Below are 20,649 nucleotides of genomic sequence, written 5' to 3'. Positions count from 1 at the left end.
AAAATAGGCTCTGATGCAGGGCAGAGACAAAGTCCCGGCTTTTAACGCGCGAGAGCACAAGGCATCATCTGATCATCAATTTAGGTTTTCATAGATTTGGACATTTTGCTCGAACAGTCAGTGCATTTTCTTTTATTTCATGCTACAGCTGCAGAGAACAGCTTCATTTAACACATCACAGAAGCCACTTTCGGGCATTTGCTTAATTTCCTCAAATCTGTAGCTTTTTAAGAACCGCCCGAACCCCGAGGCCAAATCCCACATACGCAGCAACAGAGTTCAGATAAAAAACACTTCTGACAGATTACGTCTCCTCCTCAGCGCAAAGACAATGAGCCGTTATCGTATACAACTGCGTGGTGACTTACAGCACGATACATTTTCACGCAGAAAACAACAAATTCTACTCTGAACACTAACCTGTCAAAAAAAGCTACTCTGTATTATTTACCCTGGCAGGTAAGACCTCAAATACTGCTTTTATTCCCACTAATCGAAACCGTTCTCGTAACATCTGTGTTTTCTTTTAAATGTTCATTTTAAAGGTGCCCCAGCTGATTGACCAGGCATTTAGCCAACTGGCAGACCTAAAAATGCAGAGTGACCAATGCAAAAAGTGTCTTTCCATTTGAAGAATAACAACCACAACAATGTCGGCAGGTACGCAGACAAAAACGCAAGAGCTGGTTGATCCAAAGTTCACAAGTTTAACCTTAACTGTGAATGTGGGGAAGCAACAGTTTTCAGCGTTTCAAAAGACAAATCACTGATATTACAAACAGCAGGACATCTACAAAGGACACTGACAAGTTCCTCCACGCAGAGTCTCTCTCAGGACAATCTGATTAACCCGTACATAAAAAGATTAAACCCAGATCCTCGTCCTTCTCACTCCAGCGGCATCGGTTTCTCTCCGTTCCTCCTGTAGGTTTCAAATGCAGCCATGTTTTTTTTTTCATGTGCAAAACAAAACGATAGGCACCGCTATGAGATGTTTTCTTTTTCTTCCTTCAGATTGATTAAATAGGTTGCATGAAGTTGGAGACACGGGCGTTTTGGATGAAATCCAGACTTGCATAAATGAATATGGAATTTTTCTGAGTTGCACCAAGTTGAGTTTTCTCAGCTACGTTAGAAATGGACCAAGTTTGAGTCCACAATGTTGTTTTTTTCCTTCATCTCACATTAAAGCACTTTGGGGGGGAAAATTAAGTCCATGAAACGTAGTCCAATTGAGACATTTCTGCTATTTTGTACAGTGCACTGTTATGAACAGTTCTTACAGGTTTCATAAATAAACTCACATTGGGAAACAGTAAGAAGACAACAGTCAGATTTACACAGTCACTAGACGCAGAGCAGACGCTACACATCACATAAATGTGTAACCACAAATCACGTTATGATGCTGACCCCATCCCAGTCAAGTCATTTGCAACTTTGATCTTTGGCTGTGACCCTGGTCTGCTCCTGTCAGCACTTCAGAGAACTCTTGATCCTCCAAAGAGGAGGCAGCGGCTACAGCAGAGTGCTGCTACTGTTCTGCCAGCGCAGACAGGTGGTCTTAGAGTGTTTGTACAGGTGTGAGGACTGACTGAAGCGCTTCCCACACTTCAGACAGGCGTACGGCTTCTCTCCCGTGTGGACTCGGATGTGTTTCTTGCAGTCGGTGAGGGTGAGGAAGGTCTTGCAGCAGATTTTGCAGGCATACTTTCGAGCGCCCTCCACCACCAACACGTTATGCTCCGACAGGGCCTTCTTGCACTTGGACAGGACGTCAGCTGACGCTCGGGTCAGCTGGGGGGGGAGGGAAGTGGGTCTACTGCCGCTCATCTCATAGCCGCCACACTTGTTTAGAAGCAGGGGGCTCGCCAAGCTTGATGAAGGAGCGGTGGCATCCTGCAGAACGCCGTTTATTCCTTCCTCTCCTCGATGGGAAGCCATTTTTGGGGCAATGCGTCTGTAGCCCGGATAACCCAGTCCCTGTACGGTCACGTCCCCCCCCCCCTCGGGAATGGCGGCCCAAGGAGTGAAGCCCCAGATTGGAGTGCTGGAAATCCAAAGCAAAAGGGTATTCTCCTTCATGTCCTCCGTTACCACCTCCTGCACTTCCTCTAGCATCCCCTAAACCCTCATGAACAGACCGGAGAAAAAAGGAATCGGGCTGTAGGTTGCCGGTTCGACTCTCGGCTTCCAGCGGACCTGCCTGCAGAAGAGAGGAAGGGGTGGAGCTTGATAGTCCGCCAGCTTCCTGCCTCATTAGAAAGTGATGTTTGAGTGTATCGCCAGTTGTTGTGTTCGGGAGCTCATCTTCTCCAGCAACCAATCCTGTCTCACCACTCCTGAAATCTTTGGGTCCGAGGAAAGAAGAAATAGTGAAAGCAGCTTTAGCAGCCAGGCCGTTACTGCAGACGAAGCCCCCTGCGACGCCGGCGCCCCCTCCCAGACTGCTTTTGAGATGAAGCTGCTCTCTGGGCTGCAGCAGTGATTCGGAGCTCGGCCGAGGTTCGGAAGTAAAGCTGCGGTCGCTGCTCTGAGGGCTGAGCTCAGCTTTTTCCTCCTCATCGTGGCCTCGGGGCTCAGCTGGATCGCTGCCCTCAGCCTGTGAGGTCACATCGCTGGTCTCATCGGTCGGCTCGGGGGAACTCAGCGGCTCTCGTTTAATCACCACCTACGAAAGGGAAAACAGGTTCATGGCTTCATTCTGGGGACTCTCTTGTGGTAAATGTCAGTTTAGATCTTTTCACGTCAGACATGGGTGCGAACAACTCACGGAAAGAAACATGACACTGTTAAAACATTGACGCTACCTTCTGTTCTTTGGCATCCTCCTCCACCGCAGACTTGATCTTCACTCCAGCTCTGCTGCCCCCATGGTCCTGCTCCTCCATGTCCTCCTCTTTGTTCACCCCAACCTGCATTCTCCCCAACTCCTCCCCATCACAGTGTCCGCTGTCCGACTGACTTGGCATCTGAGGGTCTTCTTGGGACAACCTAACTTGGCCTGCAATTGTGCTTTCTAATTTGGATCCATCCCCTATCTTGTGGGAGTCTGGGGACAGTAATGCTCCTTCCTCTCGCCGTGCATGCGCCCCTCCGTCTCCTAGCATGCCCGTGTTAGGAGTGGAGGGCCGTTGCCTTTGTCTGGGCCTCTCCTCTGACAAAGCCATGGTCATAGAGGGCTTCCGTTTGTGGAAGCGTCGGATGGGGAACGAGGCTCTCTGTTCGATCCCCTCCCTGGAGCCCGCATTTTCAACACTGTCCACTTCCATCCCGCCCAGTGCCGAGCTCACCAAGCTAAGTCCCAACTGCTGCAGGAGGAAAGAGCGCTGCAGTTTCGAAGTGGCGGTGTTTGGCGCCAGGTTAGCGTTACTCGCTCCAGGGGGGTTCGTCGCTAAATCCGTTACTTGCTGCTGCCTGAGCCTCTGCGGCTCCTGCTGAGGGTGATGAAGGGTGGATCTCTCCGATGCAGGGGACATGGGCAGCGTGCGTGTGGTCAGGTAATGTTTGCAGGCCTTGACCACATTGTTGAGGTGAAGATGTGAGGCGGCGAGCAGGATGTCCATGACATTGCTCTCCCCTAGCATCAGGGTGGAGGTGTACATCATGTCAACCAGTGCGGCAAAAGCCTCTGCGGTCACCACCTGTCAGCAGTGTTTTACAAACGCAAACCGTTATTCAAGCAATTCCAGAAATTTCTCAAATACACTGCAGAAAGACAGTGACTACACTAACTTTGCAAGTCCCCCTTACACAACTGAAATAAAATCATTAACTCATTAGCATTATATCATTAATCAGCAACCACCACCCATCCTGCAGTGAGAAGCTGCCATTCGGTACTAAGTTTGCTGTTCCACGACTAGACCGAGACACAGAAAGTAGCATTTTCAGACTCTAACCTCACTATCCAGCTGGATCATATTCATGCTGGCGTCTCCTTCTGCCACAGTGAACAGGGCTCTGAAATGGGTGCTACAGGCTGCCAGCACAGAGCGGTGGGCCTTGAAGTGTCTGCTGCCCACCACAATGACACAATCCCACAACTGACCATGGACACGCTGGTAGTTGAGCTGCTGAAAGATCTGCTCAAAGTGACCTGGGAAGTCCATGGTTCTGAAAGAGGGGAAGGTGGAGATCCAAGATGAGAGTTCCGACACAATCAGAAGGATACAGTGGGGATCAACCAGTTGGCTGCACTTCCTGTTGATGATAGTTCTGGGACAGTTTAGTGAAATAGTCTGCAGTTCAACAGGTCCTGCACCATTGCCGTGAAAACTAGTTATATCTCCCCAAATGTTCCTAGAAGTATGGATTAAAGGGCACAGAGGACACAGCAGTTACAAAGGTTTTAACATCCTCAGATGGACAACAAGACTACGACCTAGCGTGTCTGAATTTGATCATCGCACCGGCCTGTTTAGATGACACACAAAACGTAAAAGATGGCAAATTTCACGTTAAAACACAGAGATTTGGGATAAAACCTTTAAATTCCGAAAACACGTAAGTGGCATAAACAGGCCCGTGACCACAAATGGACAAGGCTAAGGTTAGCTGGCTAGTGCACAGCAAAACTCGTCCGTTGGCTCCATCTAACACGGAACGCGATCATTTACTGGCCCAGTGGAAATGCTTACCGAGTACCGAGGGAGTCTTTTTAGTCAGACATAACAGTCTGAGATATCCCTGAATCTATTCCACTCGGACACGCTGCGCCGAGGTTGACTAGCAGCCAACTTACTGAATTGATTGTTATCACTGCCGTTGATAACGGTGTCTGTCCTTGTCGCCCTCGAGGTTAATTCACATTTAGCAGCCGATAAGAACACATACGCGGACGAAAGTAAAGAGAAAATAAATAAATAACTATGATATCTGAGAGGAAGATGTGTTAGTGTTTCTATTATCAGACAGCGCTACCCAACCAGACTCACAGGGTGGCGCTGTGTCTTATTCACGAGTCAATAACCGCCACAAAATTGTCCCTGTCCCGGCACAAGATGGCGCTGCTGTGTTCCTGTAGGCGTATCTGAAGATTTCAGAACGTATTGAAATACGGTTCACCACGACGTGGAAAGTTTGGCCCTGTTGTTTTCCTTGGTAAGCATTTAATTCATTCTTGTTGTATTGATCAGTGACGTCTAATCCACAACCTTGCAGTCTTAATAAAACTATCACTACCTTGACCTTTGCGAAACCGGAAATAAGTCGGAAGTAATCATCTTACGTCGCTGTTGACAACAAAGATGGCTGCGTCCTGCTCATTCGTGCGCTGCGGCGATGAGAAAGATTCCGATAAAGTCGCTATTGGTATATATATATAATACATATTTGCATCGTTGGTTGTTAAAATGAAGATGTCGTTGTTATGATGTCCGTGATTCCTTTTACCCTGCGTCATTCTTAATTTTAAACAGACACTGATGTTACACACGTGGGTAAAGGCAGCAAAATGCTATGGCTGGTTTGTTAGAATAGTAGGAGAATAGTTATAAACTTGTATTTGTGCACCTTATTCCATTTATTATCGATGTGTAATATCAAACTGCAGTTACAATAATTTACTATGCTTGGGGACGTTAATAAGATCAGGTATGTTGTCTTCGTGCAATTCTTATTTTATCACTACGAGAGTTAACTTTGTATCTAAGTAACTAAAAATTGAAATGTAATGATAGTGATAACAAAACATGTACTGACTTTGCTCACTCTGTGTCATTTTTACAGTCCGATTTTCAAATGGAAGTGTCAAAAATGCAGACAGACTAGATTTCACAATGTACAAAAACACAGATGAGATAAACCCAAGAAAAAAGCACCGACGGATACTGGTGAGAAAGTGCCACTTCATTCTTGGCTCAGTCTGGTTGCACAAGCGTATAAGGAGACCTGTTTATGTGCCCTTGTGACCTTGGTTCTCCTTGGTTCTGTTTCTTTAGGTTGCAGAATCAGAGCGATTGTCCTATGTTGGAAGTAATTTTGGAGAAGCTTCCTTGAAATGCAACAACCTTTGCAAGTTGGTTAATCTGGGATACATCTCAGAGTTGTGACTGTAACAGCTGGCTGTTGTGGATGCAATGAATAACTGTGGTCATTTGGTGTCTCTTTAGGTATTATGTTGGGGTGTTGAACAAGAAAACCATGCAAATGGAGGTGCATAGTGCGCAGGTCTTCAACTTGTGCCCTATTATACCAGGTATGAAGAGTCAAATCTCCAGTATGACCTGCCAGAAAGAATTTTTTTTCTCCATATTTTTAGTGTTAAAACATAAGCAAGTCCTCAGTTTTTGAGTGCTGATGTGTTTGTTCTTCAGGTGAAACAGTAGAGACAACAAAGGCTCAGGACACTTCGTTGTCATACAGAGACAAGGTAAAGCAACTACTTGTTTTAGAGGCCAGACCTAAAATATTGCAGTTATTCTAAGGCTCTGGAACCTCCTTAGGTTGACTCGTTGGTTGAGGCTTTTGGCACCAGCAAACAGAAGAGATCTCTGAACTCACGCAGGCTGAACCAGGTGTGCAGCGAAACTCTGCACCACGCAGTGGCTAAAGCTGCCGACACCGTGATTGAGCAGAAGGGACTGGAAGGTAAGCTGAAGCCACATCTTTATCCTTCTATCCAAATGGCCAACATATAGCTGCTTGAAGTCTGACATTTTTAAGCGCATCGCCAGTTATTTCTCGTGTTTGTCTCCTCTCAGCTTTGCAACAAGAAGTGGCCGAGTCGCAGGAAGAGCTGGCTCTCCACCTGCCCCCCTGCTATGCTGACGCTGACACCCCCGAGAACGTCTACCTATTTGAAGATCGTATCTTTTTGTACATTTCTTCAGGAATGCGTGAATGGTTGAAACTCCCAAAACTCAGTCAGGCCACGTGAGCTTTTGTAACAGCTTTTGTAAAACAAATCAGTCCACGTCATCATGCATCTCTGTTTCCGATGCGACAGTTGCCACCGATGGGTGATGATGACATCTTTGCTTCCGCTTCCATCGGTCTTGGGTTAGGTAACGCACCTATGACAGACATGTTTGTGTTCCGTTTTCTGTCCTTGACTGACGCTCCCAGTTCTGAGTCCAGCTGAGTTTGAAGCTCTGGAGGAGGGTGGAGCCAAGATGGCAGCCCTGACCCCTGAGGAGCTGCAGAAGATGAGAGATGACAGACAGTAGGATGACGCTTGCCATTGGGACAGTTTATAAAGCTGAATTCCGATTTCTTGTTCTGCTTTTTTATTTATTTTGTAATTATTCCAGGTGTCTGTGTGCTGTGAACATTCTTGAGAATATGCAAACTGCTGGTGAAGAGATGAGGGATAAAATGTCACGCTGTGCATATTACCTCTCACTGCTCCTCAAGCTGGCGCAGCAGAAATATGTTGCTCGAAAGTGTGAGTAGTGTGTTTTGCACGTCAACGGTGCCTTTGCGATCCGACTGGACTAACAGTAGCTTCCGTTCTCACAGTTGGGAAGGAGCAAGGCTGTCCTCGCATCATTCAGAGCAAACTGTTCAGAAACTTCACTGTGGAGACTTTCAACAATGGCAGGTAGGACAACAGTAAAGCAGATCCAGTGTGAACCCTCTGGAATTTGTCAATTTAATGATTATTTAAAGAATTTGGTGAAATCCTTTTTTTCTACTGTCAACTTTCCTATTCCCATGTTTGTCTGTTCTATTGAATTATGCACAAAACTGGCTCATTCTTGATATTATGGTTTACTCTTTAGAGTCCAGAACTTTGTAACTTCATCCATGCATTCAAAATTAGCAGCCTACTGTCTGGCCCTGCTGCTGCATGTGGGTCACATGACCGCTGACCTCACCTTACTACATCGTGATCTGGGAATCACAGAGGCCAGGTAAAGATTTATCATCTGAAATGTATTTCATTTTAATAAAAGGTAAAATATCATGAAATAACTTTGCATTTGTGTCCCTACAGAATGATCGAAGTAGCAAAGTCTATGAGACTGACTCTAATTAGACCGCCTCGGGTCCAGGATCCCGAGGCTGGACTGCAAGACACAAACGCACACAAACAGGCCGCCCTCGTTCTTCCCCTGGTCTCATACGAACAGTTCAGGGACAGACCGAAACGTCGGAAAATGCGCTAAACCTCCAGACAGGTGATGAAGAGATGAGTGTCATAAAAGAGTTTATTGATGTATTCTGCACTCAGACAAATAAAGCGGTGAAGATTCATTTGTACAGTTTGTTTCTTACTGTGCAGGATAAAAAAAAAGACACATTTGAGAGGTCAAAGACATTCAGGCACATTTGTAGACAGCACATATTGCACACTGATCATTTTCCTTCAAGAACCAGCTATTACAGCTGAGTCTGTGAGCTTTGTCTTCATAGTATAGGGGAAATATTTTTTTTGGGGGGGGGGGTGCATATGCTTCTGTAAGACAATTTTTCTCTACTATCTATAAAAAAAGAAACAGCTTCACTCAAAAGGAATAATAAAGCCGAATCTCGAAGTGTGCACTTCCTAACCAGCTAACATCAGATGAACTACCATCCAGTATGATGCAGCAATTCTGTACAAGTATAAGGAACGGGAATATGTCAGGGCTGGTTAGCTAAACACTAAAAAAGCAAATTTAATTGTAAATAGTGCAAAACCATAAGTGCAACCAACAAAGGGGAAGGACAAGGACAATTCTGTCACAGGTGCCACTGTTTTGTATCCACATGTAAATGATTTTCCAAGAGGAAACCCAGTCTGGGCTGGAGGAGAGACTGAGTTGAGGTGGGAATCTTCTCGGGAATCCAAAGAATGGAGGGAGGTGCCGTCTGAGTTATCAGAACAGACTTTCAAAGCCAATATCAACAGTAGCGTTACATGACTACTGTCGAGAGCATTATGGGTGACCTGCATATTTACAAATGCATTAATTGTGATGGAGACAGTACAAGACAAGACGCAGCTTTACTGTCAGGTATGACATCTAGCGTCTCAGCTAAAACTACATTAAACCTTGTGCCAGTTCATAGCAGCGAGGCAAGTACAAATGCTAAACTCTCAATGATCATTTGTCACCCATTCACCAGTTTTAGTCATGAAAGACAACCAACTACTGTTGAGCAGCTAAAAACCTCACTTTAAAATCAAATGAGTGGTGTTTGTTTAACATTACAGCGTCGTCACATTTATATTTACATTTTACATGTCCTATTCCTTTAATCTTCAGTATCAAACTGGCCGACTTCACTTTATTAGTGCATCTCTCAAGTCCGATCAGGTACATTTATCAAAGTTTTTAAGCACTCACCAGTATTCAAAGAATGGAACAAAACATGCTGCCACTATGGCAACCACTTTCTACTGTAGCACTTATCCTGGTTGTCATGGAAATTCCAAGTCTAGAAGGGCACTGAGATGAGGAGAGTCCACAAGGGGAGCTGACCAGTGGACGGGGTGGTGGGTTTTCCAAAACCCAGGCCGGAGATGTAAAGCTAAAAAAGAGGCAACAAAAAAATAGCATAATGTGAATGTGTTGCCATCTTTTTCATTAAAGGGATAAAAATACATCAGAGGCTCTTTCAAGTTAATTGGACCTGTAATCTTTTCAATCCCCTCCGACAAAAGCTCGACTGGTATATTTTGATCAACAAAGAACAGCCACCAAAAATCTTGTACTGATCCAACCAGGGTTTGGTCACTTAAATGACTTAAAATCCTGTTTTTAACAGAAAACTGTCACCCACTCTTGATCTAGACGTTAAGATATAGATTTAAATGACCTGTTGCTGTGCGTGAGAATACTGTTGTTGCGGAGCACGCAGCCATCATTGCCAGGATCCACCTGTAACAGTGTTCTTCTGGTTCCAGTTTGGCCCTGGAACAAGAGATTGTCATGGATGACCCCTTTCACCGGGCCCAGCACGGTCATGCCACAGCCTCGTGCTGGTTGAACACGATTGCGCAAAACCTAACAACAAAAATGAGCTGACATGAAATGAAATGAAATGGCCAACAATCGATTGCGAAAAATTCCGTGTGCACCCTTGTAAAATGCGCTCTCACTTTAACGTCGGTGCTGTTGGAGATCTGAATCCCGCAGCCTCGGTTTCCCACCACGTCGTTCTCCACGATCTGCCCGCTGCCACTAAAACTGACGCCGTGGCCGCCGTTTTTGTAAATGCCATTACCGCGAAGCTCCGCTCTGCACTCCTTCTCCACTGTAACTCCACCACAGCCATTGTTCAGGATGCAGTTGTTTGCCAGTCGGGTCAGTTGACTGCTCTGCAGCACGGTGACGCCGGTGCCACGGTTACTGTTTATGAGGTTCGCAAACACATTCAGGGGCTCGCTGCTCTTCACATAAAGTCCGACAGCTGGACAGATGAGGAGGGAAGGCCGATGAGAGTATTGGAGACAAGAAGTAAAGGTTTAACAGGTTTATTACCTCCATTGAAGTTCAAACAGTTGCTTTCCACCAGGGCCACGCTGATGGAACGGCGAGCAGAGTGGCGCTCATCTTCACTGTCAAGATCACTCTCCCATGCAAACAGCTCCCCCTCTTCGTTCAGGTTCTCCTGCCCGTCTCTCCCTTCTCCTTCCACCCCTCTCCTATCCCTGCTGCCTTCCTCACCGCCCATGCCGTCCTGTCCTGGCCAGTTTCCCTCTCTGGACTCAATGTTCTCCGGGTCCTTCCTGCAGAACACGGCCAGGCCATACATGCAGTTGTGGGTGATGTAGTTTCCAAGGAGCTGTGGGAGGCTGGAGGACATAATCCACACACCACAGCCTTTGTTACCTTCAGAAACAACAGGAAAAAAGAGACTTAATTGGTCAAGACCAAATCTAAGGACCCTTTTAAGGTTACTGTTGATGAAACAGATCTAGCTGAAATCACACACAATAGACGTGGTTTCCTTCTATGAGTCCACGACCCCGTTCTCCCACTACAACACCGTCAGAGTAGCCGTAGCAGATGAAGTTGTTCTTCAAGATGGGGTCCCCTCCTCTGCGGATGTCGACGCCCCCCCACTGGTTCTCTCTGATTACGTTATCTGGAAATTTTAGCACCACTTTTATTCTGAGGTTAACGACGGCAGGAGAAAACCCTGCGCGGAGGTGCGAGATGCCTACACACTTGTGATCACCCCTCGGCCGTTCTCGTTCACGGCGATCCCAGCTGCCTGGCCCTGGAAGATGTGATTCCCGCTAACACAAGAAAAGAGGTCAGGAGTTGAGTCAGAATTAGTTAGCAGAAGCATCAGTTCTTGCTTGTTTAGTCACGTGAAGCCACAGGAGATTTTATGGAAATCCTTTTAGATTAAGGTGACAGGACATGTGGGAACAGGACGAATTAGGGAAAAATGGTGGCCTGATTTAATTACTGGATTACTGGTCCGCAGTGCTTTGAGAGACAAAGTGTCTGCCATGAACGTGCACGGTTTTGCAAACGAGGAAATTAAATCCAAACAAAGTAGATGTGTGAACCTACCTGACCACAGGATTTCCGCTGAAGAGAATATACACACCCGCTTCTTTGTTATTATAGATCCAGTTACTTCGAAGGGAACCTTTTCCATTCCCAAGGACAACGACCCCCGAGCGCAAACCGCTGTGAATTCTGTTGCACTTTTGTACAAAAGACAAGAGTATAAAATGTAAACCAGGACCAAACATTTATATCTGGGAGTGAAGCGTCAACAAAACAGCAGCGAAGCCAAATGGCAACCGTTATAAACAATGGTCACGTGATTTCGCTCAATACTACCACAATGATGGGGTTGGCTCCTTTACGGATGTCCAGGCCGGCCTCCCCATTTCCGTGGATGTTGTTTTCCGCAATGAGTCCCTGAGCTGCGAGGCGCAGGAACACACCAGAAGCGCGGCACTCACACACCTCATTCCTCAGCATCACAATCTGAAGGAGGCCAAAGAGAAGAGGACTGTCAAGTATCTCTACAGCTTTAATCGTTTACGATCGCAAGAGTCCAAAGTGTGCCGTTACATTCCAGGGCTGTTTGTGTAAAAACCAATGTAATCCTGTTTACCGTTGAGTTCTGGATGCAGCGGACGGCGTAGTTCAGCCCACGGAAAACGTTGCCCTCCAGCCGAGCTCGTCCATAATTGGACAGGTGCACGCCGCCCTTCCCTTCCCTGAACAGGCAGCGCTTGACGATGCAGCCGAGTGTGGACGCTGCCAACATCTGCGCCTCTGGATCCCTATCTAGCTCCTGCTGAAAGGTGAGGAGTTCAGGGGCCACGGGGGTTGGATCCAGCGATGAACCCACTGGCGGAGAGCGGTCTTTTTGGGGCTTGAGTAAGTGGGAAAGGCCGTGATTGTCACAGGGGATTCTGTAATACTGGTTTAGTTGATTTTTGGCATCGTAGCCTCCTCCCCCTTCCAGGATCTGCTCTTCCCTGTCACTGCACTCGCCCTCACTCCAACAGTCTTCAATCACAGTGGCCTGACACACCGCCCCAACCCCAGTCTTGTGCAGCCAGCCTTCCATGCTCATGTGCTCATTTTTAACATTGACACCTAGAGGTTGATGTCCACCACTAGTGTGGACCAGAAGGTCAGTGGGAGGGCTGCTGTTGTTCCCAGATGTCCTATATGAAGGAAATGTCCTGGCAAGGGAAGTCAAGTGCTTACATGCCCAGTTTCGTTCCGAAACGGGAGGACCTTCAACCGTCACTGACGCAGTGTCGCTTCCGGAGAAGTCACAGCTGTCCAATAAACTGAGGACAACTCCCAACAGGTGGGCTGAGCTGCCCTGTGAGAAGGAGCAGAAGCGAGCCTGGCACGTTCCTGGACCACGGACCTGTAACTGAGCTCCCTCAAAGTTACAGTTGTCGAACTGAACGTGACCCCATGAAGTCTAATGCCCGACAAGAACAGAAAGAGGATTCCAGTCAGTACCACCAGGAATTTGCAACAGCATACATTCAATTCAAACCACCGCGCATGTTCAGTGAAACCAGGTTCTAAGACTTAAAACAAACCAAGAGCTACTTCCTGGTTGTGTTGACCCATGGCATGGAAGAACTCTTGGGAAACCACAATTACAATTTTCCCTTCTTTCAGCAATTCAACTTGGACAGAATTTGTAAAATTCAGAACACCAAGCTGGGTGGATAAACAGTACGAATGCTACTGAACCTCAATAAAGAGGTTCTTACCTTATAGACCACTGTAGAGAACCACGGGGGCATAAAGACCAGGTTACACAGCCTCGCAGTAGGACACTGCTGCTCCAGACATACCAGCAGAGCCACCTCACCCAGTTGCCCCAGGCCCAACAGCTCCACTGGCACCTTCATCACAATTTCAGCCTGCTCCTCATAGACCCCTGGGTGCAGGACCACACGATCGTATGGACCTGCAACCACAAGGGCACTGCGGAGGGTCTCCAACTCGCATCCGGGGCCCACATGCCAAACTTTGCGATCTTTCCGACGGCGTAAAAAAAGGAGGCAGGCTGAAGACTGGAGCTCTGGCCCATTTTGAGTCCAGGTACGGGTGGCAATGGCATGCTGCTTGAGCGCTTCTCTCCAGGATGGGGGCTCCAGGTGTGGCTGGCTGGGCCAGTTGGGATGTCTGCTCTCAGGACAACCTAGGCAGAGCTGCCTCCAGCGGGTGTTGTCCAGAGACAGGATCAGTTCTCTCCAAGCACGACAAACCTGGCAGCAGCGGCCCAGGTCAGGTAGGGGGAGGTAGGCCAGAATAATCCGCCACAGCTCCACAGGGAGGTTGCCAACCTCCATGGCAGCAGAGACACCTGGAAACAGGCAGCGACACGCACGCGCAGATAAGGCTCGCGCCAACCCTTACACAATAACAAATGTGCAACATTCACGGTGATGAGTTCATCTCAACCGCGGCATTTACGAGCTATAAAACAACAAAAGCGACAGATTAAAACCTCACCTCTTGTTAGTGTGGCATCATTAGACGAACCGCACACGTTGCAGACGTGGGAACCTATAGGAACCTTTAACTCACTGGTTCCAGTCCCCGTAACACGACGCATCCATGATGAGCGCTACATTTAATTCCATTTTACGTGTAGAGACCGCGAAACAAACATCTTCGACCATCTTCCGCTTCCCTTCAGAGGGCGTCAACATTTTGGAAGTGAGAACCAGTTAGATCATAGGCTCGCATCACATGTAGCGGCCACGTATGGATCTCAGCATGATTCCTACACGGAGTGGGTGGTCTTCATACAAATATACGATCCATCCAAGGAATTTCCATTTTTCCATAGGATTCATATATGACGTAAAACCACGTCAGTGATGGCACTAGACTTTCAAACATGGGGTTGCCAGAGGGTCACCAAGGATTTATCAGGGGTTACATATGAAGATAAAGGGAAGTAACACGTAACATGGTCGCCAAGGAATACACAATAAAATTTAAAGATTTAATGCAGAATCCTTCTTTTTTTCTTTTTTTTAAAACTGTTATTCTATTACAATGCAATGCCATTAAGGTAGAGTAAATCTGTACCTTGTGCAACTGATAACTGCTTTTAAGTAACATTGGTATAAAACGGACATTAGGAATAAGTTAATTTCAAACACAGAAGAACTAAATCGCAAATGTCTCCTAAATTAAACTAAAGCTGTTGAGAAGAGTGGGACAGGTACCACTATTTTTTTTCTTTTAAATTTCATCAATTTTAAGTTCTATACACGCAGCATTTGTCTATCTCCGTACAGAAGTGCGAGTAGATCAGCTCTACCAACCGTCAGTAATTTATAATAATCTACAATAAACCTGGTCTAATGTCAAACGTGTTTATAATTAGATATTATTAGATATTAGATTTGCCTGTTGCCTAATCATTTCCCTTTTGGTAGGTGGAGATAATTAATTGTAGAGGATATTTATAATAAATTACCCCAGCCCCCCTCCGCACCTTCGTATACAAATAGGACGCGCTCATCGATAAGCATCATTATTAGAGTCACGATTACGTTATTATTATTACGTTATTGTAATTGTAATTGATGATAAACGGTAACAAACCACATTTGCCTTTAGTTGACAGTTTATAGAATTACCATATATATATTTGTGCCTCCCTTTAAATCAGCTGCATTCGAAGCAACCAGACATGTAAAGCCGGGCAGATTTCTGCTCCAGAGAAGCTGCTTACCGATAGACAGCGGTCTCTTTGAGGAGATGGCCCCTCATTCTGAACTCATGGCGGCAGACTGAGAATAAGGTGATGGGGGGCAGGCTGCGGTACACAGAGATGGCTGGCTGAGGGGGGAGAAATGAGGACGAAGATGGGAAAATAAATATGGACAAGGACAAAGGAAGAGAGAGAACTATGGATAGAAGGTGGTGTGGAGACAGCTGTGAGACGTGCCAAGAGAGCTCGGGGATGTTTCAAGCTGCTGAGCCTTGACACAGAGGAGAAGATGAATGAGGAGAGGAGATGAAGAGTCCCTGTGTAACACCCCCTCCGTGTGGACCAGGCAATCTGCACCAAGGGCCACACATAGCAGCATTGTAGCATATACATGGCTGTAAGTATGTCAGTGAAAGTGTCCCAGCACCTTTCCTCGTGCCAGCCAACTTTTTAGCTTTGGTATTTTCAGAAGTTTGGTGTTTTTATCTTCATTCTCATCACCATCTGTTCTTTGCTGGGATTCACACATAAAGTAACAGTCCTACAGTCAGATACAGGCACGTGTTACATGAACATAAGCATCTGGTTGTTTTGTGCAAATGCATATATTGGTGATGTGCACATGTAAAAGGGAGCACAGATAGGGTGCACACTTTTCCAAGAAATGCTGACGTCTGCACCAAGAATCCACGCTGATTCTTATATGTGATCTGGTGCAATCAACATCAACACTTTTGCTGACACTGTTTTCTTTCATAAGACATTGTGTTGTACATTTGATGTCTAAAGCCACACAGTATAACTTTTCCACGGCAAACCTTGAAAGCACATTAGGCTTGACTTCAGTGGTATTTCCTGTCATTCAGACAGAATTAGTAGTCAACTCTGATCTCTGAACATGGATTTTCTTCTTGTGCTTAATAAGTGGGTAAATAGAGAATTTTCTAGGTCACCGTCCGGACTGATGACTACATGATTGTGTCGCAAGAATAAAGCTGAGGGATTTACAGATTGTTACTTTATCTGCCAGCAGTATTTTCCCAAATTAATCTCACCTCATTTAATATGTTCCATAATGACCCAGCTAGCAAAGATATTCAGGACACTGGTGTGAGGGTGAAGTTTGTCACCCGCGCTGTTTCTTTACTCTTATGTTAAGACTCAGACAAACCACGCAAACAACTGGAGTCCTTGCAAGTGAGAGCCGAGCAGCAGTTTAGACTTCCTCTGTCAACTCTGCTCGTCTGCTGCTCGCTCGCCTCTTTTATTTGGTGCACACAAGATTTATGTCAAACAGGACCTCACAATTCCTTGTCTTCTATCTACTTCTCCCATCTTTACAACTTCCTTTATCCTTACAACTCCTCTTATCTTTAAGAATGTTGTTGTATCTGAGTCCAACTGTCAACCTGATTTTGACATTTCTGTCTTCGTCCTGTTGTGTTTATGCAAAGCAAGGTTTATTTCTTAGTGCCATGTGTTGTGAGAGCTAAATCTGAGCCTCCATGGGGTTCACCTGTGTGGTTTAATGTAAAAACGCAGCAAAGCAAATCAATAAGCTTGTCCTATCTTGATGCCAAATGTCAGAGAGATCCAGTTACACGTGTGGAATGTAGGGCCACACACCCTCACACAGATAGCCTGATACGCTTTACGTGAAGGGAAAGAAGTATAAACATCTCCCACCTCAGCTGCGTGTAAGTGTCAAATTCCCAAACCTTGAATTTCCCAACTGAGGCTCTTGTTTCTTCATGTTTGTATCAATAGTGTCAACAACTGCTTGTTATCCCAGCCTATTTATTGTTATTATAGTGTAAGCCAGCAGACCTATCAGATTGGCTTTTAAACAGGACAACAAAGGAAAAGGAAAAAGCCTGGGTGTTGACAGACCCGTGAGTCATTCCTGGTTTTCCCAGCAATTGTTTTCAAGCCTTTTTTCTGTTGCGGGATTTTTTTCTCTGCAGGTATCATATACCGGTAGTTTATGTTGGTCTGGTTAGTCATTGTAAAGGATAAAGCATCGAAACCTCTCTCTAGTGTCTTCACATTATCTTGCACGTGTATAAAAAAAAAATTAAAAACAATAAATCTTAATCTTAATCCAGGAATTTCCTGGAGAAAGGACCACCTGGCAACCATTTTTAACATGGTATGACAACATAAAACCCCATCACAGTTGGGTCCAGCTGTGTTCTGAGGGTAAACAAAGAACAACGCAATAACGAAAGTTTTGTGTGAAGTCAGGGGGGAAAATCCAAATAGCTGCTGATCAATCCATTGCAGTTCCTCTTAAAAGCTCGGTGTCCACGTGTCACGGTGGTGCGCAAAATAAATGTGATTCCAGCACATAATTCTGCATCGCCAAAAGAAACCATATATCTTTTCTCTTTGTCATACATAAAACATACAACGTACACAATCTGAATTGGCCAATTTCACAATTTTTACGAAATGATGCAAATAAAAATTAATTTTGAGATTTAATACAGGGAGGTTGATGACTGATGGTCTGTTTCACTGAGCACAAGGGACTGATTTCAGTTCAAGTTTCTTGGGAGATGTGTTTTTTCATTGTAAAAACTTACAGTACATTATAAGTACATTACCCAGTCAATAACAATAATTGTGTAATGTTTATGTTGTAATTGTATTTCTATTTTATTCTATATTTATGTATATATGCTTATAATGCTTATAATATGTATATATTATATTATGTATATATTTATATATATATGTTTATAATATATGCTGTATATATGCTTATAACGTTCTAATCTTATCTGTATTTATTTATTCTGTTTCTATACTTTGTATAGGTTGCTACTAATTCAATTTCCTCACGGGGATGAATAAAGTACTTCTTAATCTTAATCTTAATCTTAAAATGATCTATTTCCAAGCACATTTTTTGCACCAGTCAGCAGTATTGGAATTAAGGAAATGGCTATTAAACAAACTTTATCTTGTGCAGCATATGGTTACACCACTTCCTTCCGCTGCGTGACAATAGTTGCAATGACGTGATGGGTGCCAGAAAACATGTCTGAGTTCGCTGAAGTTGCATCAGTCCTGTAGAATTTTTTAGCACACGGCCTATTATGGTTCGTATAAGGCCGTCACTGATGAGTCAGCATCTTTTTGATGAATGTCCTTTATACCTTTTTTTTTTAATCAGGATGCAGTTATAAAGATTATAGTTGCGAGTGAAGTGCCAGATCTTTTTCATGTTGCAGAGATCTTACCGTAAATTCCACCTAGAGGACTCTCTGTCTCCCCTCTCATACACACTCTTCGTGGCTTTGATTGTTACGCTCACCGAAGCGGAACAAACAACTGTGTGTTAGTTTACAAATCACTGTTTGTGTGGTCTTGAATGCCGCCAAACACTAAAAGGAGCTCACAGGCATTTCCCAGAGTGCCAAAATACAATAGGAAGCTCTTTACGCGTTCTTCACAGTGAAATGTTTCTGTTAGAAAGTGATCCTTTAGGTGACAAGGTAAAAAAGTAATTATACACTTGTGTACAGTCAGTGAATTAGAATTCGCTGGATCCCCATCATTAGTGAACTGTGTATGAGCAATGCTTCAACATGCTGCAATCTCTAACCAGCACGACATTCGCTATTTCTTTATTTCACAACAAGACAGTGACAGATTTTTAGTCACAGTTTTTTTCCAACTATGCGTGACTCTCGTCCACTTATTAAAACGGCTACCTGACTGTGTAAATTCCCTCTTGACTGGTAAGAATCCTACCTTGCGCAACGCTCCTCATCTGGGGAAATGACTCATTTCCGAGACGGCTATAAAAGCTTGACACTTCAGCACCTGATTCAAACAGCAGTGCTGAGCCAAGGAAGGAGAAGCAGGAAAACCAAGGAATCAAAAGGACACTTGCTCGCTGGTTTTGGCTTCATTAGAAAACTTTCAGAAGAAAAACCTTCAGCCTCTTTTATTGTACACTCCTCAGTCATGTGCAGCAGAGTCTTCCTCACATCTCTCGTGGTGCTCCTGGCATTCCTGGCTATCAGCAATGGTAAGTTTTGGATTTTCACATATCTGACTGTGCTGCTCTGCATGCATTTGAGTTTCTGCTCAAAGAGTTGCATTTTGTAAGCATGTGTGGCTGCTGCCTCCCAATAGGAATGAGCCTGCGGAGCCTCGGAGTGGAACAGCACTGCCGCTGCATCCAGACAGAGAGTCGGCCCATCGGCCGCCACATTGGCAAGGTGGAGCTGATTCCCCCCAACTCCCACTGTGAAGAGACAGAGATCATGTAAGACCAGGATCCGGTTTCAGATCTCATTTGAAGCTTTTTGTCCAAACTTTCATCTAACCGACTGCAAATCTGCTCCTTTTGGTGTTGCAGTGCCACTCTGAAGATGTCAGGGCAAGAAGTTTGCCTGGATCCTAAAGCTCCCTGGGTGAAGAAGGTCATCAACAAGATCATGTCCAGGTGGGTTTGCAGTGCTGTTGAACAGTAATTTACGCTGATCCTAAGTGCATTGTGGTGGGAAAGAGGCACACATACTGATTCTTCTTTTTATTTGCTCCCCCTGCAGCAGACAACGCTGAACAGGCCAGACCAGAATAACAAGCGCTACCTTTTTAGACGAAAGCACCTGAAAGTATTCCTCCCCAAATATAAAGAAATGATCACAATCATATCTGAGGACTTGCTCCGCCTTCTGATCAAGGCTTGAGATGAGAAGAGAACTCAAGATCTCATATGTTTGTATCAAACATGTTACTGTATTTATTCAGCATTGTTGCATTCCCTTCCTTCCTTCTTACTATTTTTTACTAGCTTGAATGCTTATTTATTTAATATTTATAGAATTTAATATTTATTAAATGTGAATGAATGGCTCTGATAACTATTTGTCATGTTCGTTAGCAACCTTTTGATAAATTAAAATCCAAAAAAGTGAAAAGGAAATTTGTGTTTCTCTTTCTTATATATATATTTGATAGTACTTTAGATTTATTCTGCATCATGAATTTGTGTTGAGTGAACAAAACAATATGAGAAGCCTATCAAACATCAAATGCCACAAATTATATTTACCACAACTCATTTTTGTATATTTGTGGAAAATTTATTTGGAAATGATAATTAATACATGATTTATGTTTATTTTATGACCTAGGCTGTTGCTATTCCCCACTTTCACCACTAGAGGCCCCATGTTCCAATTACTAGACCGCTCATTCGAGTATTTAATGACCAATAACTTTATTCTTCCATCGTGTGGAGTCAAAACGATCACATATCAGCGGTTCCCTCTTCCTTCTAGTATAAGTCATACTAATAATATGCTTTTGTGCATATTTTATTTTCTGTTTAATTTCAAACTAAAACCAATCAGCTATAGTTATGTTTTTAGTTCAATGACACCCTTCCCTAAACACTAAAGTCAATTATCGTCTAATTATTAGGTTAACATCTTAGTTATGCTGCTATAGGCTGAGGCTGCCGGGGTCCAGAAACATGATCACCAGGCCTCTGTCACCCCTCTGGGTCATGGTCTCCTCTCC

General features: G+C 44.8%; 4 protein-coding genes across 8 annotated transcripts; 2 read left to right on the top strand and 2 right to left on the bottom strand.

Annotated features, from left to right (window-relative positions):
- Nucleotides 1-116: 116 nt before the first annotated feature.
- zbtb5 (zinc finger and BTB domain containing 5) lies at nucleotides 117-4,925 on the bottom strand. The gene is given in 5 exon segments (XM_011619391.2): nucleotides 117-1,839; nucleotides 1,841-2,671; nucleotides 2,811-3,644; nucleotides 3,903-4,116; nucleotides 4,641-4,925. Coding segments are annotated over 4 exon segments (2,196 nt in total). The 5' UTR covers nucleotides 4,113-4,116; nucleotides 4,641-4,925; the 3' UTR covers nucleotides 117-1,518.
- A 70-nt stretch (nucleotides 4,926-4,995) lies between these two features.
- polr1e (RNA polymerase I subunit E) lies at nucleotides 4,996-8,199 on the top strand. Of its 3 annotated transcripts, none has more exons than XM_029850898.1 (12): nucleotides 4,996-5,103; nucleotides 5,731-5,834; nucleotides 5,943-6,019; nucleotides 6,114-6,199; nucleotides 6,318-6,373; nucleotides 6,447-6,591; nucleotides 6,705-6,809; nucleotides 7,069-7,165; nucleotides 7,254-7,387; nucleotides 7,462-7,543; nucleotides 7,725-7,856; nucleotides 7,940-8,199. In XM_029850898.1, the coding sequence occupies exons 2-12, from the start codon at nucleotides 5,781-5,783 to the stop codon at nucleotides 8,109-8,111; spliced, it is 1,140 nt and encodes a 379-aa protein (XP_029706758.1). In that variant the 5' UTR covers nucleotides 4,996-5,103; nucleotides 5,731-5,780; the 3' UTR covers nucleotides 8,112-8,199. The 3 variants fall into 3 exon arrangements, with proteins under 3 accessions (XP_029706758.1, XP_011617694.2, XP_029706759.1); XM_011619392.2 differs by lacking the exon at nucleotides 4,996-5,103 and adding an exon at nucleotides 5,220-5,313; XM_029850899.1 differs by lacking the exon at nucleotides 4,996-5,103 and adding an exon at nucleotides 5,402-5,595.
- Nucleotides 8,200-8,328: 129 nt separating this feature from the next.
- Nucleotides 8,329-14,170, bottom strand: fbxo10 (F-box protein 10). 3 transcript variants are annotated; one of them, XM_011619395.2, is made up of 11 exons: nucleotides 13,893-14,170; nucleotides 13,145-13,743; nucleotides 12,013-12,843; nucleotides 11,733-11,882; nucleotides 11,457-11,593; nucleotides 11,103-11,173; nucleotides 10,867-11,019; nucleotides 10,413-10,763; nucleotides 10,031-10,341; nucleotides 9,748-9,842; nucleotides 8,329-9,459 (listed from the first exon to the last, which is right to left on the bottom strand). In XM_011619395.2, exons 1-11 carry the CDS (start codon nucleotides 13,993-13,995, stop codon nucleotides 9,282-9,284), a joined length of 2,979 nt encoding a protein of 992 aa, XP_011617697.2. In that variant the 5' UTR covers nucleotides 13,996-14,170; the 3' UTR covers nucleotides 8,329-9,281. The 3 variants fall into 3 exon arrangements, with proteins under 3 accessions (XP_011617697.2, XP_011617695.2, XP_011617698.2); XM_011619393.2 differs by having other exon boundaries at nucleotides 9,748-9,935; nucleotides 13,893-14,167; XM_011619396.2 differs by lacking the exon at nucleotides 8,329-9,459 and having other exon boundaries at nucleotides 9,754-9,952.
- A 4,776-nt stretch (nucleotides 14,171-18,946) lies between these two features.
- On the top strand, nucleotides 18,947-20,038 carry cxcl8a (chemokine (C-X-C motif) ligand 8a). Its single transcript, NM_001032587.1, is given in 4 exon segments — nucleotides 18,947-19,147; nucleotides 19,255-19,387; nucleotides 19,481-19,567; nucleotides 19,674-20,038. Coding segments are annotated over 4 exon segments (297 nt in total). The 5' UTR covers nucleotides 18,947-19,083; the 3' UTR covers nucleotides 19,687-20,038.
- Nucleotides 20,039-20,649: the final 611 nt, after the last annotated feature.

This window comes from Takifugu rubripes, chromosome 17 (assembly GCF_901000725.2).
Source record: "Takifugu rubripes chromosome 17, fTakRub1.2, whole genome shotgun sequence".
In the NCBI taxonomy this organism is placed as follows: domain Eukaryota; kingdom Metazoa; phylum Chordata; class Actinopteri; order Tetraodontiformes; family Tetraodontidae; genus Takifugu; species Takifugu rubripes.
This window is presented reverse-complemented; position numbering and strand designations above follow the sequence as displayed.

Excerpts from the sequence above, each read along its gene's own strand:
- fbxo10 (XM_011619393.2), bottom strand. The coding sequence starts at position 13,995 with ATGCGTCGTGTTACGGGGACTGGAACCAGTGAGTTAAAGGTTCCTATA. Across the intron at positions 10,764-10,866 it reads AGAAGGAAACCACGTCTATT|GTAACAAAGGCTGTGGTGTG; the intron begins GTGTGTGATTTC and ends TTGTTTCTGAAG. Across the intron at positions 9,936-10,030 it reads CCAACAGCACCGACGTTAAA|GTTTTGCGCAATCGTGTTCA; the intron begins GTGAGAGCGCAT and ends TTTTGTTGTTAG.
- polr1e (XM_011619392.2), top strand. The coding sequence starts at position 5,250 with ATGGCTGCGTCCTGCTCATTCGTGCGCTGCGGCGATGAGAAAGATTCC. Across the intron at positions 6,374-6,446 it reads CGTTGTCATACAGAGACAAG|GTTGACTCGTTGGTTGAGGC; the intron begins GTAAAGCAACTA and ends GAACCTCCTTAG. Across the intron at positions 6,592-6,704 it reads TGAGCAGAAGGGACTGGAAG|CTTTGCAACAAGAAGTGGCC; the intron begins GTAAGCTGAAGC and ends GTCTCCTCTCAG.